Genomic DNA, 14,977 nt, shown 5'->3' with positions numbered 1-14,977 from the left:
GATCTTCCTGGACCAGGGCTCGAACCCGCGTCCCCTGCATTGGAAGGCGGATTCTTAACCACTGTGCCACCAGGGAAGTCCCCATGATGGTAGATTTTAACCCGTTGGTTGGCCCCAGAGACTGGTTGGCTTTGGGGGTGGGGGTGTGATATTGGGGACGGGGCCATGTCTATAGTGTGTAGATATTCCTCACCCCAGGACTCACGTCAGTCTATGATGGCCTGCATCTATGTTTATGGGTGGAAGCCAAATCTCTCAAGTTCAGATGGACAAAAGGAAGGTGAGATGGGTTCCTGAATCTTGTGTCAAACGGTTAGGATGGCACAGGGACCTCCTAGGAGCCCTTTCTAAGAGCACAGCCTGGCTCTGGTGGAAAAAATGTAGGCTTTGCAGACAGACGGCTCTGTGTGAATCTCATCTCTCCCCAGGAATTGTTTAGTGACTTCTGGCAAGTCCTTTAGTTTACCTGAGCCTTGGTTTCTTCATCTGCAAAATGGGGAGGATGATACAAAATTGTTATGAGTGGTGACATTTCTGGCTCTCCATAAATGCAGTGATCATTACCGATACCCATTCACAACTTTTTTGAACACCTACTGTGTGCAGAGTCCTGGCTGGGAGTGGTAAAGGTCAGCAAAGTCAGAAGGGGTCCCTCTTTTCATGAGGCTTGGAATTTGGATAATCTCAAGTGTGGTGAGGTTGGCCTGCAAAAGCTCCCTTGGAGCACACACTGCAGAACCAGGGAGGGAGTGTCCCTTCTTCTCCTGAGTTCTTCTGTCTCTCTCCCAGGTTTTGTATTTAGTGCTGGTTTGCCTTTGAAGAGGGTGTCTCCAAACCCAGACCAGGACTTGTGGTCGGGTAGGTGTGAGAGAGTGTGGCCTCAGTGAGAACAGGGCTTGCTGCTGTTGGCTCCCCATTTATGGCAGGGTCTGCCATCAGAGCTACTGCTGCAGCCTTGTCCTTCTCCAGGGTCTCCAGGACTGGGTGATGGTCTGACCTCTGCCTTCAGGGATGAGCTAACTCTCTGGATGCCTGGAAGGGGGTGTGTAGGAGCCACGCAGCTCCAATATGAGTTCTGAAGACACAAGTGCTAGTAGGGCCCAGGAATACTGACAAAAGCCCAAGAGGCCAAAGGAAAGCTTCTGGACCAAATTGACACCTCTGGGCCAGGGTCACCATTGTGGAGGAAGGATTCAAGTGAGTGATGGTGATGAGACGGGCTGAACCTGGGAAGAGGCTGGATGTATTGCAGAAAGAAGAGGGAGAAGGGGTTCTCATTCACTCATTCATTCAACAAACATTTAGTAAGCACCCGCTATGTGCCCTATGCCCCAAGTGGCCAATGCCTTTTCTCAAAACCGTGAGGGGGATGGGGCTGAGATTCTTTTCCCTGGGGCCTAGCTGCCAGCACGGCACAGGCTAGGCCACTTGCTGGCAGGGAAGGAGGAAGGAGGAAGGCCATTTGGGATTCAGCCATAAACAAGACAGACAAAAATCTCTGCCCTCATGGAGCCGACATTATCATTAGGAGAGACACACAAGATAAATAAGTAAAATATATGTTAGATGGTGATAAGTGGTAAGGAGGAAAAATAAGGCAGGGAAAGAAGGGATAGGAAGAGTGTAGGTGATGTTGAGATTTTAGGAGGGGTGACCAAGGGGACCTGGTTTAGAAAGAGCTTGAAAAAAGACCTGAAGAAAGCGAGGGAGTGAACTGTGCGGCTCTGTGAGAGAAGAACACTCCCGGCCAGGAAACAGCAGGTGAAAAGGCCAGGGGGCGGGGGGCACATGCCTGGTGGGTGTGAGGCTGGGCTGGCTGGAGCTGCGTGAGGAAGAGGAGAACAGTGGGAAGTAGGGCCGAGGTGAAGAGAGCTGGACGCATAGGACCTTCTAGGTCACAGGAATGACTCTATTGGGAGCCAGACGAGTGACAGATCTGCCTTAGATTTTAACAGGATTTTTAACATCTTAACATTTTGACTGCTCTGTTGAGAATAGGCTGTAGGAGGCAGGGGCAGAAGCAGGGAGAACAGTAGGAGGAGCCCACTGCAATAATCCAGATGTTTTATTTCCCACTGTGCCCCCAGCACGTGACATGTTTCCTGGCACAGAGCAGACACTCAACAAACACTTACTGAATGACGTGTGAATTAGCGATGGCCAAATACCAGTTCTCAGACTGGTGCCATGTAGGCTATGTGGAAAAAGTGTAGACAAACAGATCCCGGGCACTGTTGCTGGGGATCCTGATCCAGTAGGTTTCTGATGGCAAAGAGGAATTTGGCTTTTCAGTACAGTCTGCAGGTAATTCTGCGCAGGAGGGTCGGCCTTCTGTGTCAGTTGGGAATGCTTTTGGCTGCAGGGAACAGAGACCAACCAGCAATGGCTTAAACAAGAGGGTTTTATTTTTATTTCCAAGAATTCTGGAGGAGGATGGCTGCTGGCATTGGCTTGGTCAAGTGATGACAGGTCAGTGTTTCTGAAATTCTCTTGGCCATTTTCTCATTGTAGCAAGATGGCTGCTGTGGCTCCAGGCATCCCATCATCAAGGTAGGAAGAAGGGAGGAGCAGGGAGTTGTTACCCAGTCTGTCTCTTTTATCAGAAAAACATAAGCTTTCCTAGGAGCCCCTGTAGAATGTCTTAAATTTCACTGGCCATACCTGGTCACATGGTCACCCCAAGCTGTAAAGGAGGCTGTAACAGTGAGACTCTGTATTTACAGCCTCTACAATGGGAGATGGCTGGAGAGGAGGAGTTGGGGCTGACCACTGGGGAGTGAACAAGGGTGTCTGCCATGGCTCCATGGACGACATGGTACTTGAGGTTCCTTCTACTTCTGGGGCTCTGTCTCCATGATTTGCCACCTCTGTGGAGCACCTATGGGGCCCACAGAGTGAAATCCTAGGCATTCCCTTGGAGGGGCCTACTTCATCCTAGATACTCAGTCTTGCTTCTCCTGTCTGAACAACACACAGGGGACGAATTCTTTAGGGAAGGGGCGGTCTTTATTTAGGGACTGTGCATTTTTAGCATTTCTCTCACCTGGCAGACATTTAAAACAGTATTACAATCTTCCCACTAAGACTGTCACATTTGAGAGACTTTTAGAGCCGCCGCCCCCCCACAGGAAAAGGATGATGTTTTTGGTCACTCTCCAGCCACCCAGTTAGTTAGGCGTAAGACCAGTAGGATCCCTTTCCTCCCACCTTTGGTCCAAGTATCAAAGGGCATCCCAGCGGTAGCTCTTTCTGGCAGTCTTGGGGCGTGAAAGGAGATGCTTTTCTAGCACTGCCCTGCTACTGAATGATGGGTTTACAAAGCCAGAGGCAGGGATTTCAGGGGAAAAAGAAACAGGCCCGGTTTAGTCTCTAAATCTTTAAGTATGGGATAGGAGCAAAAGGCTGAAACATTTGGTCTCGCGTTGGGAAGGGCGTTTTGAGGAAGAATGGGTGAATTCACTGGAGCTGGCCCAGGTGATGGAAACCAAATAGGGGGTGGGTCCCAGGTGCAGAGGCTGGAAACGGGGACTCAACGGGACCAGTTTGGAAGGGTGGCTGTAGGGTTTTCAAACCGTTTTTTATATTTTCAGAAGCCTATTGGAAATCACTTTATAATTTGCTCTTCATAGGCTTCGGGAAAAGGTTTAAAAGAAAAGTTTTGTGGGAGTCTTTGGCTAGAATTGCATCAGTGTGGTAAGAAATGCAGATTGGCGATTACATACATTTCTGGTCACATAACCAACACAATTTGCTAGGCAAGAGCCTTCCCAGGCCTGAGGTCCCTGGGGTGGGTGGAAAATAAGGAGCCCTTGGGGGGCTGTGGCAGCAGGTGGGAATCTCCAGGGCAGAGGGCCATGGGCGCTGTGGGGCAGAGATGGCCTCAAGGATGACGTTTCCAATATTGGCCACCCCTGGACGCTCCAGCCTTGCCAGGTACAGTGTGGGCCTCAGCCCAGCAGTCTAGGAGCTTCTTAGCAATGAGAACCTCGTCCCTCACCCCAAATCTACTGACCCAAAAGCCGTTCTTTTAGCAAGATCCCCAGTAATTTATAGGCACCGTGAAGTTTGAGAAGCACTGTTCTAGCCGTCCAGGGGCGGAAGGGCTGCAGCCCTGGCTAGGGGTGGTTACAGGGCCTGGAGAGGGGAGGGCTGTGGAGAGGAGAAGATAGATAAAGGCATGGGGGTAGGGAAAGGCTGGCAGAGTCTGAAAAAGAAGCTGTCGTTAGACCCGTCCTCCCCTCAGGTGGCTTGCAGAGACCACCCCAGGCAGGGAAGTTCTTGGAGACCTGGGAGCTGGGCTGCCCAGAGAAGCAGGGCCCCGTGGGGCCTGGGCAGAACGGATGGCTTGTCCAGCCAGAGAGGCCCCTGTCCCTTCTCAACTCTGCCAGAAAAATCTTGGCAGAGCTCAGAAGCCCCCTCAGGGAGAGGTGCCTGGTGAAAGTTTTCCCAGCAGTGGCTTCTTCTTGGAGCAGGAGGGATGAGTACTCAGAAAGAAAAGACTGGGAGCCCAGGAGCCCCCATCTTCGGGGGGTTGGGGGAAGGGCGGCCCTCTAGGACAACGCATTTTACAGAAGCGAGTGTGACCATCACAGATGTGTCAAGACCAGGGGCCCAGGGCTGCCGGCTACAGCAGGGCTGCAGGAAGGTGTGGGGACCAGGGGCGGGCTGCAGGGGGCGCTGGAGCTCCAGCAGCCGGCTCTAAAGCGCTCTCTCTTCACGGGTCAGGGTGGTGATTCTCCGCAGGTTTTCCCTGACTTTAATAAATTCGGGGGCATGGTCCTCTTCCTTTTCTGGTGGTTTTTCCAGCTGAAGGAGAGAGAAACAGAGATGTGAAGTGGGTGGGCTAGGGGAATTCCCATTCTCAAAAGCCACTGGGTTTGGACCAAGGGTCCTCTCTGGGGGAACAGAACCGCGATCAGTTTTCCCCCAGCCTGGTAGCTGGGGGGTGCAGAGCATGAGACTGTCTTCTCCCCGTGAAGCCTGGTTCAAATTGCTAAGCTCGTTTCTAAAATGGGAACTCCACCGACCTCACGGGGCAGTTGAGAGAAGGCAATCAGAATCAGCATGCACTAGCTTGGGCCCATGAGGAAACTGAGGTTCAGAGAGAGGAAGCCACTGGCCCAAAGTCATACAGCCAAGGGAGTGGCAGAGTGAGGACTCAGGCCCGGGCTGGGCTCCTGGTGCACTCCCCATTTTGCTCAACCTCGTGGTCAGCTGTGGCCGCGTGCAGAGCTCCTCCCTGGACCAGGAGAGTCTTGGAGGAGGCGTGGGCCGGGTCTGGGGGCCCCCACACACCTGGTTCAGCCTCTGCTGCCGTTTCAGGAGCTCCTGCTCAAAGGGGCACTGCAAGCGCTTGGCCTCCAGTTCCTCCTTCTTCTTCTTGATGAGCTGGTTCCGCCGGCGGTGCTCCAGGACACGCTGCAGCTCCGGCTTGCTGTCCACGCCCAGGCCCCTGGGGTGGCGGGAGGAGGTGTTTGTTAGGAGACCCCCCCCAACTTCTCCCCACCCAGGGCTACACCCTGCATAGACATCAACCTATGTCATTACATCGTGCAATCCTCCTGCTAGCCCGGGGAGGTGAAACCATTACTGTCCCATTATACAGGGAAGGGAAGCGAGGCTCCTAGGAGTTAAGACACCGGTCCAAGTCACAGCTATGAAGGGACTGAATGAGGATTTGCACCTACTCCTGTCTAAGTTCAGAGGCCAGCTTCTATGATATTACTGGTTATTTTCTCAGGATAAGTTTCTAGAGGTAGAGTTGCTGGGTCAGGCGCTTTTAAAAGATTTTGGATACATATTCCCGTCTTGTTCCTTAGAAAAGATTATCCACTTTATACTTCCGTCAACAGTATACAAGAGCATCTGTTTCTCCCTATTGTCACTACTGGATCTTTTTGTATTTGAGAATCTGGTAGGCAAAAAATATCTGGTTTTCCTTTGTTTCTTTGATTGCTAGGCACATGGACCAGCCTTGGAGATGTTTGCCAGCTACTTGCATCTCTTCTTTTGCGACCTAACCATACCTATCTTTTGTTCATTTTTTCCTTATGAATTTATAAGAGATACGTATATATTTTTATCATTTATATTGCAAATATTTCCCCTGATTTGTCTTTAGGCTTTTGTTTAATTGTGGTGATTTTAAACGGGATGACTCTAAAAGGCAACCTGAGAAAATACTCATAATACACAGTCAGCCCTTTGTTTCCGCGGATCAAATCGGTGGTTGGCTGAATCCGGGGATACCGAGGGCTGGCTGTACTATGCCATTTTAAATACATAAGGGACTGGAGCGTCTGTGGATTTGGGGTTCTGTGGGGGGTTCTGGAACCAACCCCTGTGGATACAGAGAGACTACTGTGACTAAGAGGAGGGGGTGGGCACAACACTGAGGATGCAAAGTGAGGTCTGGGGAAGGGATGTTGCACACAACTGAAAACAAGAATGAAAATCACAGCCAGCGCCAATACCAAGAACGGCCAGTAGAGGGAGCTTCAAAGGCACTGCGGCCTTCATCCTGGTGCTCCGGCCTCGGAGGGGCGGAAAGCTCAGCCTCCCTCTCCCCTTCCCCACAATCCCTCTCAATAATCCAGCCCCAGCCCTGATGCCCCAAGCCTGCCTTGCTCACTGCATGCTCCTGCCTCCCTGCTCCACTCATACCCACTCCACGACTGTGACACCCCTGCTTGAGACCCTTCGCAGGTCCACATGTCTCTTCTGGCCTACCTTCCGATCTCTGCTCCAGCCACTCTGAGCTACTCCTGTCTCCTGTCCATTCGCACATGCTTACCCATCTGCTGGGAACATACTTGCTTCTACCGGCCAATGTCGCCCTCCTAAGCTGGCTGACTTGTGCCCACCCTTTGGGCCTTGACCTCATGGAGGAAGTGATGCTATCTTGGAACCCTGCCTGGCGGCTCCTCTGGGGTCACAGGCCCATTTATGCCCCCATCCAAGCACCCATCCTACCACCTGGTTATGCATCCATCTCCTCTGTGAGGGCAGGAACTGGGTCCCATTCCTTCTTGTAGCCCCAAGTCTGGGCACAGTGCCTCGCACATGGTAAATGCACCTGGAGGGCAGCCACAGGTAGGTAGCTGGGTGGGAGAACAGGGCTTTTGGACCTTCACAGTGTCTGCTGGTGACCATGTGGGGCACCCTTTGACCTCCTCAGCCTCTAGGAGCCCCAGGATGACTACCAGGCCTGCCTTTCATGAGGGGCACCTCCCCGTGCCTCAGCAGGCCTGAGGCGGTGCTTGCCAGACTGAGGCAGCCAAGCTTCACTCCCACCTTCTGTGGTTCATGAGCAGCTCTCGGTGCAGCTCCTGGTGGCTCCGGGAGGCCTTCACGGGGTTCAGCAGCTTCTTGGGCTTGATGAGCTCCGGGTTCCACTCTCTGTATTCCGGCCGGGCCATCAGGCCTCCGATGTCCGCCCGCTCCCTCTGGATCTCCGAGTACATGGAGGCTGTAGAAGTGACAGGGGAGTTGGTCAGAGCCGGGCCCGCAGTCTCACCCGTTCTCGTGGGCACAGCTGAAGGGCAAGGGTTTTGGTGTTAGCTGGATCTCAGCTTACTGTGCGGCCCTGGGCAAGCTACTTGCCTTTCCGAGCCTTGGTTTCCTCCTTTGTGAGATGGAAATAATTGAGCCTGTGCACAAGGCTGTAAGGACTGGAGATGATGGCTGTAAAGTGGGGTATAGAAAAGTGCTACTTTTCTTGACCCCTAAAAGTGGGGTCACAAAGTGTATGGGTTGACGCGTACAAATGTTTTTGGCCTGACGTTGAAAAAAAATTTTTCCCTCCTATAAAAGGAATTCTGTTTCTCATTGAGCTTGTATCAGAAAAAGAAAAGATATTTAAAAAGAGCAATATGTACTTGTTAGGGATAATTTGGATAAATGCAGTGATCAAAAGAAAATATCACCCCTTATTGTCCAACTTCCCTATCTGTAGTTCCAAATTTTCCTCATGGACATGTCCAGCTTTTCACTTTCTCCAGACCAAAGAGGATGGTATGAAATCCCAGGACTGCCATGTCTAATTACAAAGGGATGCTTGTCATCTTTAATGCAGATACCTGACTTCTTGATGGCCTCATTTCCTCCACAGTAGCTTGAAATTTGTCAATGCACTTGACATTCAGGCAGAAGGGCCCACTACTCTCCAAGTTGGCTCCATATCCTTGAAATGCCCCGAAGCAAGTACAAGGGTGAGGGTGAGAGTGCGAGTGGGGGTGGGGATTTTTAAGAAAAAGTCTCAAGAGGGTGACACAGCCTGGCCATTAGCTGCATGTAGTATTTAGAGTGAAAATTTAGGCATTGGCTCTGCTCCCTTCATGAGTCCCGCTTTTCTGAGGTTGAGCCTCTACTATATGCTAGGCATTGGCACCGTCTGGTCTGTTGTATAGTAGGCACTCAATAAATATTTGTTGGCAAATGATAATAAAAGCTTTGAGGTTGTACAGATGAGAAAACTGATGCTCAGGGAGGTTGGTCTTGGGGAACCAGTGCTTTAAGGCATGTGGTTTCCATGATGCAACTGAGGGGCTGTGTCCCCACTGCATACGTCAGGCTCTAGTCCCCCTCTTAAAAACCACCAACCACCAGGTTGCCTGTGGACAGACCCTCACTTCTTCCCTCCCGCTGGGAAGAGGATGAAAGCCATTTTCTGCTTGATGAACAGGAGTTCTCCAAGTAAACTAGACAGGGATGATGGTCTGTACAAGAACCTGGAAGTGGGTAATTAATAGGTCAGTGGGGTTGGAAAACACAGGAGGAAGGGGTTTGATGGGGTGCAGATTGCAAGGTGTGACAGGTTAGGGAATGTGGGCATCAAAGGGGAGATGATGCTTTGCAAATGGTAGCACTCCAGACACAGGTTTGGCATTTCTATCATTACCTACTGTGGGGTGCTTTGAGGAGGATTGAGACCCCATTTGTAAAGATGCTGTGTAAACTGAGAAAAGTGTTAATCTTGCTACATCCAAAATATCCTATAATAATTAAGTGTCAGAGCCTAGAGACATGGTTGCTAATTTTCTTTCTTGAATTCCCAATCGCAAAACTACTTCTAAAATGAGAATTCTAATTAATTTTCTCTTCTTTCTTCATAAGGCTATTTGTTTTTCCGGTTATATCTTTCTTAATTTTTTGGTCCTTAAAAAATGATTGTGGTAGGGTTTAGTAGTTAGTTAAAAATGGGCACTTGACAAAACAAACAGTTGGCTATATCAACTCCCTCCTCCTTTAAAAATGTGGATATTTTCTTAGTCTGAGATTAAGTTGTCTGGGAGCCAGTGCGTTAGAATATCTTGATTCAGATTGGAGTTTGGGGAATTTTTCCCCCTTCCACTGTCTTTTCCCATTACCAAGTCTCACCAATCCTTTATCTGAGTAATTCTTAGCTACACTCTTTTCTTCCTATGTGCTCAGCTCTCATCTTACCCAGGCCATTATCACACCACACTAACTGCTTCAGCTCCTTGGCTAGTCGTCCTGCCCTTAATTCCTGTGTGCCCCAAACCTTCATAATTTTCATCAGTCACACCATCTTTAAAACAACTAACTGTATGTTGCCAAAGCAATGAGGCAGGAAACAGAAATTATATAACTTTAGGAGAGGGCAGAATTAATATTTGCATAAGATATCACTATATGTACCCAGAATTCCCAAATGGATTAACAGAAAAGCTTTTGGAACTAATGAGAAAATTCAAGTGTGGCCGGATGCAAAACAGGTCCACAAAACCAAGAGCTCCTGCCTAACAGGAGTGGCCATTGAGAAAGTACACAATCATACAATTACTCATTCATCCTACCATATGTTAGAGTTTCTATAATCTGCCAGGGATGGTGGTAGACAGAGATGAACTAAACAGGCAAGGCTCCCACTCCCACAGAGCTGACATCCTGCTAGGGAGGCAGACAGCAAACATGTACACAAACCAACAAAAATAAATGATTGCAAATCGCGAGGAGCCCGCTCAGGGAATTGGGGTGGGGGGGGCGGGCGGCGCTAGGATAGAGACTAACAGGAGGACCCTCCTTCAGCCAGGTGCAGCAAGAGGGCCTCTCTGGGAGGTGACCTTTAAGATCTGACGGTTGAGAAAGAAGAGGGAGCCTGTGTGGGGCATAGGGAACAGCATGTGTGACTCATGTACCTTGAACAAGCTTAGTCTGTGCAGGAAACAAAAAGGCATAGTGTGTCTGCAGTGGCGTGAGGGAGTGACAGCGGGAGAGCATGGAGTGAGGGTGGACGGGTGGTTTCAAGGTGGGGAAAGATGGCCTCTGATTTGATTTTAAGAAGGTCATCTCACTGCTGTGTGGGGGAAAAACTGTGAGCAGGTTTTGGGAATTTTTGATAGGACTTTGGTTTCTTTTACTTCCAATGGGCAGCCTTTGTCTTTCCCATTAAATTCCAGAGGAAAAACATCTGATTGGCCAGGCTGAGGACCTTCACTTCAAAGGTCATCCACGAGCCAATGAGTTGGCCGCCCCGGGGCCAGTCCTCAGCCCAGCAGGGACCACACAGGATTGTGCTTACAAGGGGGTCCTGCGGTTTCATTTTGCACTGGGCCCTGCAAATTATGTAGCCAGTCCTGCACCCCAGGTCCAATCAATGACCAGCTCTGGTTCAAGGATCTGCTCTAGGCATATTAAAAAAAAAAAAGTGGTGAGGTGTAGCAGATGATGTTTTGCTGAGACCAGGGTGGTGTGGTCATTGAGGCAGGAATGCTGAAGGATGTGGCTGGTTCTTCAGCTCAGAGCTGCAAGTTGGGAAAACTGCTGCCCTTGCCAGTTAGTGTTCTAAACTCCAGCAAACACGTGTGAGATCCAGGGACGTGTGTGTGTGGCCCCCAGGGTTTAGACAGCTGCTGAGCCAACCTTCCTGCCTTTAATTTAATTAAAAGAGGCCTCCATGTAGAAGAGCCTCACATAGGTGTTGGAATAAAAGAGGCTGCTCAACAAAGCACAGGATCTAGGCCAGGAAAATCAGGCTCTCCTGGGGGTCAGCTGGGCCCCCTGAGCAGAGGAGGGGTCCATTCTCAGGGCTGCTCTGGCCAGGTCTCTCAGGCTGCTGGGGTGTCCTCAGCGATCTGAGACTTTTGGGGAGGTGGCCGTGATGGGGCAAAGACGTGAGGTAAGGTGAGCGTAAGGTCATCTCTGAAAAGAAAAAGGTGAATGCCCCAAGGAAGAGCTGGCAGGGAAGAGGAGAAAGTTGAGTAGCTAATGAATGTCCTTCACTGGTTGTCAAAAAAAGGCAGAATAATGTTGGAGCCATTAGAACCTGGATTGAATGTTGGCTCAGCCCGTTCCTAGCCATGGCCAAGTGTACCTATCCTCTGCAGCAGGAGTCCAAAAACTATAGTCTTTGGGACAAATCCATCCCCTTTGGAACAAAGCCATACCCACTCATTACTTATTGTGTGCAGCTGCTTCCTCTAGAATAGCAGCGTTGAGTAGGTGTGACAGCTGCTCTTGATCAGCACGCTTCTTCATGAGGTTGTTACAAAACGAAGGAGGTGATACTTGCATGGTGCTTGGCAAGTAAGTGCCTAGCACTGAGTCGAGGACTCAATAAGTGCTGGCTACTAGAGCTGCCACATACAGCGAGGCAGGTTGTGCACTGAACAACTCCAGGGCCTCACTCCTATAGATGAAACTATGAGTGGGGCCACCTCGTTAGCCGTTATTAATAAGCACTATTAAAATATCCAACTTCTAGTCTTGGATTGAGCATTCTCCTTAAAAACTGTACTAGTTAAATCAGTGGATTTTAACCCCGGCTGCATACTGACATCATCAGAGGGAGTTTAAAAAATAACAATGTCTGAGTCCTACCCTGGGATTCTGATTTAATTGGCCTGGGAGACAGCCTGGGCTTTGGGATTTTAAAAAACTCCCCAAGGGGGTGGAGACAAGATGACAGAGTAGAAGGACATGAGCTCACCTCCTCTCATGGCAACACCAACACCAAAGTCACAAGTAACTGCTGAACAACCGTCAACAAAAGAATGCTGGGTGACTGTACCAGCATCCTGGGTGGTGAGGGAGACCCAGAGATTTGGAGCTGCCAGATATCGCATCACATCATGGGAGAGGACTTTCCAAGACGGCAGAGGAGGAGGAGGACATGGAGTTCATCTCTCCCCACAGACACATCAAGAATACATCTACAAATGGAACAAGTCTCACAGAGCACCTGCTGAACACTAGCAGAGGACGCCCCAGACACCTAAAAGGATAAGAAAGATCCCCACATAACCGGGTAGGACAAATGGAAGAAGGAGGGAAAAGGAAGAGGAGAGGAAGCAGGATGGGACCTGTGCCCCTGGTGGGGAGCTGAAGGTGAGGAGAGGTTGCTGCATCTGGGGAAGACCCCTCACCAGTGGGGAGATTAGCTGGGGCAGAAGGGGAGCCTTGGGGGCTCGGAGGAGAGCCCAGCAACCAGTCTGTGGCAGTCAGGACAGAGAGAGACCTACACAGATGGTCCGTGCCACAGCCCTGCATGCCCCAGCCTGAGATGGGTGCGCACGGGGGCTGGGGGCTGGAATGTGGGGTTTGGAGAGCAGACCTGGGGAAGGGGACTGCTGTCGGCCATGAGAAGACAGCCTGAGGGGATAGGACCGAGGAGCTCCTGCCCTGGGCGGCCTGCTTTCCCTGAGCGCTGCCTCAGCTGCTTCCTGCCTGATGGGCTCGTGTGCTCCGGCACGCTCTGGAGCAGACTCTGGTGGGGGAACACATGCAGAGGTGGGGCTGAAACCACAGCCGAGTGCTGTGTGACTAAGGGGCCAGGGGCCCTGTGACTAAGGAAGAAGAGCTGAAATCTCTCCTCGTGGCTGTGTGAACCACGCAGATACACGTCCACTGACGGCTTCCTAAATTCAGCACCTGCGAAATATCAGAAAGGACAGCAAGTGCTCCTGCAGCTGGGATGGGTCTGGCTTTAGCAGCTGTGGGCTCTGTGGGCACGTACACTTGGGGTCTGGGCCAGACCAGAGTCTGAGCTGCGTCCACAGCTCCCACCGCGGGTCCAGGTGCATGACTACTGCAGTCCTGGGACCTGACCTCAGTGGACCTGCACCAGTGGCCTGGTGAAAACAACGCCTGAGAGTCAACAAGGCCAATTGCTGGCATACCCGCAGTTAAGGTGGGACCGAGAGCAGTGCCAGCAACAGTGTACTTTGTGAGCCCGCACAACAGGCGAAAGGGGACACAACAGAGCACGTTCACAGCTCCAGAGGACTACACAGTGGCTTCTCTCCTAGTGGGAGTTCTCCAATCCCACTCACCTCACACCGCAGATCAGAGACACAGCTAAGAAACAGATTTAGGAGCCTCTACTCCAACAACTAGGGAGCGGACTCTGCCCCTGACAGGGCAGTGACAACCACAGAGCAAAGGGGAGGCCTCACGCAATAGCCAGGACAGGCTCTGGTCACCAGAACACCAGTCAAACCCCCTATCAAGGGGATAATGGCACAAGCCTCAGGACCAACCTCACCCGCCAGGGGGCAGACACCAGAAGCAAGAGGAACTGTGATCCTGCAGCCTGCGAAAAGGAGACCACAAACGCAGTAAGTTAGACAAAATGAGACGATAAAGAAATATGTTGCAGATGAAGGTGCAAGATAAAAACCTATAAGAACAAAATGAAGAGGAGATAGGCAATCTGCCTGAAAAAGAATTCAGAGTAATGACAGTAAAGATGATCCAAGATCTTGGAAAAAGAATGGAGGCACAGATCAAGAAGATACAAGAAATATTTAAAAAAGACCTAGAAGAACTAAAGAACAAACAATCAATGATGAACAACACAATAAATGAAATGAAAAATACACTAGAAGGAATCAATAGCAGAATAACTGAGGCAGAACACCAGATAAATGAGCTGGAAGACAGAATGGAGGAAATCACTGCCACAGAACAGAATAAAGAAAAAAGAATGAAAAGAAATGAGGAAAGTCTCAGAGGCCTCTGGGACAACATTAAATGCAACAACATTCAAATTATAGGGGTCCCAGAAGAAGAAGAAAAAGAGAAAGGGCCTGAGGAAATATTTGAAGAGATTATAGTCAAAAACTTCTCTAACATGGAAAACGAAATAGTCACCCAAGTCTAGGAAGGGCATAGAGTTCCCACACAGGATAAACCCAAGGAGGAACATGCCAAGACACATATTAATCAAACCAACAAAAAATAAATACAGAGAAAAAATATTAAAAGCAACAAGGGAAAAGCAACAAATGCCACACAAAGGAATTCCCATAACGTTATCAGTTGATACTGATACACTCTGCAGGCCAGAAGGGAGTGGCAGGATGTATTTAAAGTGATGAGAGGGAAGAGTCCACAACCAAGAAAACTCTACCCAGCAAGGCTCTCATTCAGATTTGATGGAGAAATCAAAAGCTTTACAGACAAGTTAAGAAAGTTCAGCACCACCAAACCAGCATTACAACAAATGCTAAAGGAACTTCTCTGGGGGTAGGGTAGAGAGAGGCCACACTAAAAAAAGAAAATCACAGATGGGAAAGCTCAATGGTAAAGGCAAAAATACAGTAAAAGCAGGAAATCATCTATATACAAGTATGATATCAAAACCAGTAACTGTGAGAAGAGAGTACAAATGCAGGAAATGGGAATTACGTTAGAAATTAAGAGACCAGCAACTTAAAACAATCTTCTTTGTGTGTGTGTGTGTGTGTATACATATATATATATATATATATATATATAGAGAGAGAGAGAGAGAGAGAGAGAGAGAGAGGGAGAGAGAGAGAGAGACTGCTTTATCAAAACCTCATGGGAAAGACAAACCAAAAAACTATAATAGATACACACACAAAAAAGAAAAAGCAACCCAAACACAACACTAAAGATGGTCATCAAACCACAAGAGAACAAAAGAAGGGAAGAAAAAAGACCTACAAAAACAACCACTTCAGATCTAGGGACACATACAGAATGAAAGTGA

General features: G+C 49.6%; 1 protein-coding gene across 3 annotated transcripts in view; it reads right to left on the bottom strand.

Annotated features, from left to right (window-relative positions):
- Positions 1-2,390: 2,390 nt before the first annotated feature.
- FAM107A (family with sequence similarity 107 member A) overlaps positions 2,391-14,977 on the bottom strand; it is a 48,281-nt gene continuing 35,694 nt past the window's right edge. For all 3 annotated transcript variants that reach the window (XM_028479626.2, XM_007118064.4, XM_007118065.4), the window contains exons 2-4: positions 7,294-7,468; positions 5,296-5,452; positions 2,391-4,806 (exon numbers count right to left, since the gene is read on the bottom strand). In XM_028479626.2, the coding sequence (XP_028335427.1) occupies positions 4,699-4,806; positions 5,296-5,452; positions 7,294-7,463 (435 nt within the window). In that variant the 5' untranslated portion in view covers positions 7,464-7,468 and the 3' untranslated portion in view covers positions 2,391-4,698. The remainder of the gene's footprint in view (positions 4,807-5,295; positions 5,453-7,293; positions 7,469-14,977) is intronic.

The sequence above is a fragment of the Physeter macrocephalus genome, chromosome 18 (genome assembly GCF_002837175.3).
Source record: "Physeter macrocephalus isolate SW-GA chromosome 18, ASM283717v5, whole genome shotgun sequence".
In the NCBI taxonomy this organism is placed as follows: domain Eukaryota; kingdom Metazoa; phylum Chordata; class Mammalia; order Artiodactyla; family Physeteridae; genus Physeter; species Physeter macrocephalus.
The sequence above is the reverse complement of the archived record's forward strand: the minus strand, read 5'-3'. Positions and strand labels throughout refer to the sequence as shown.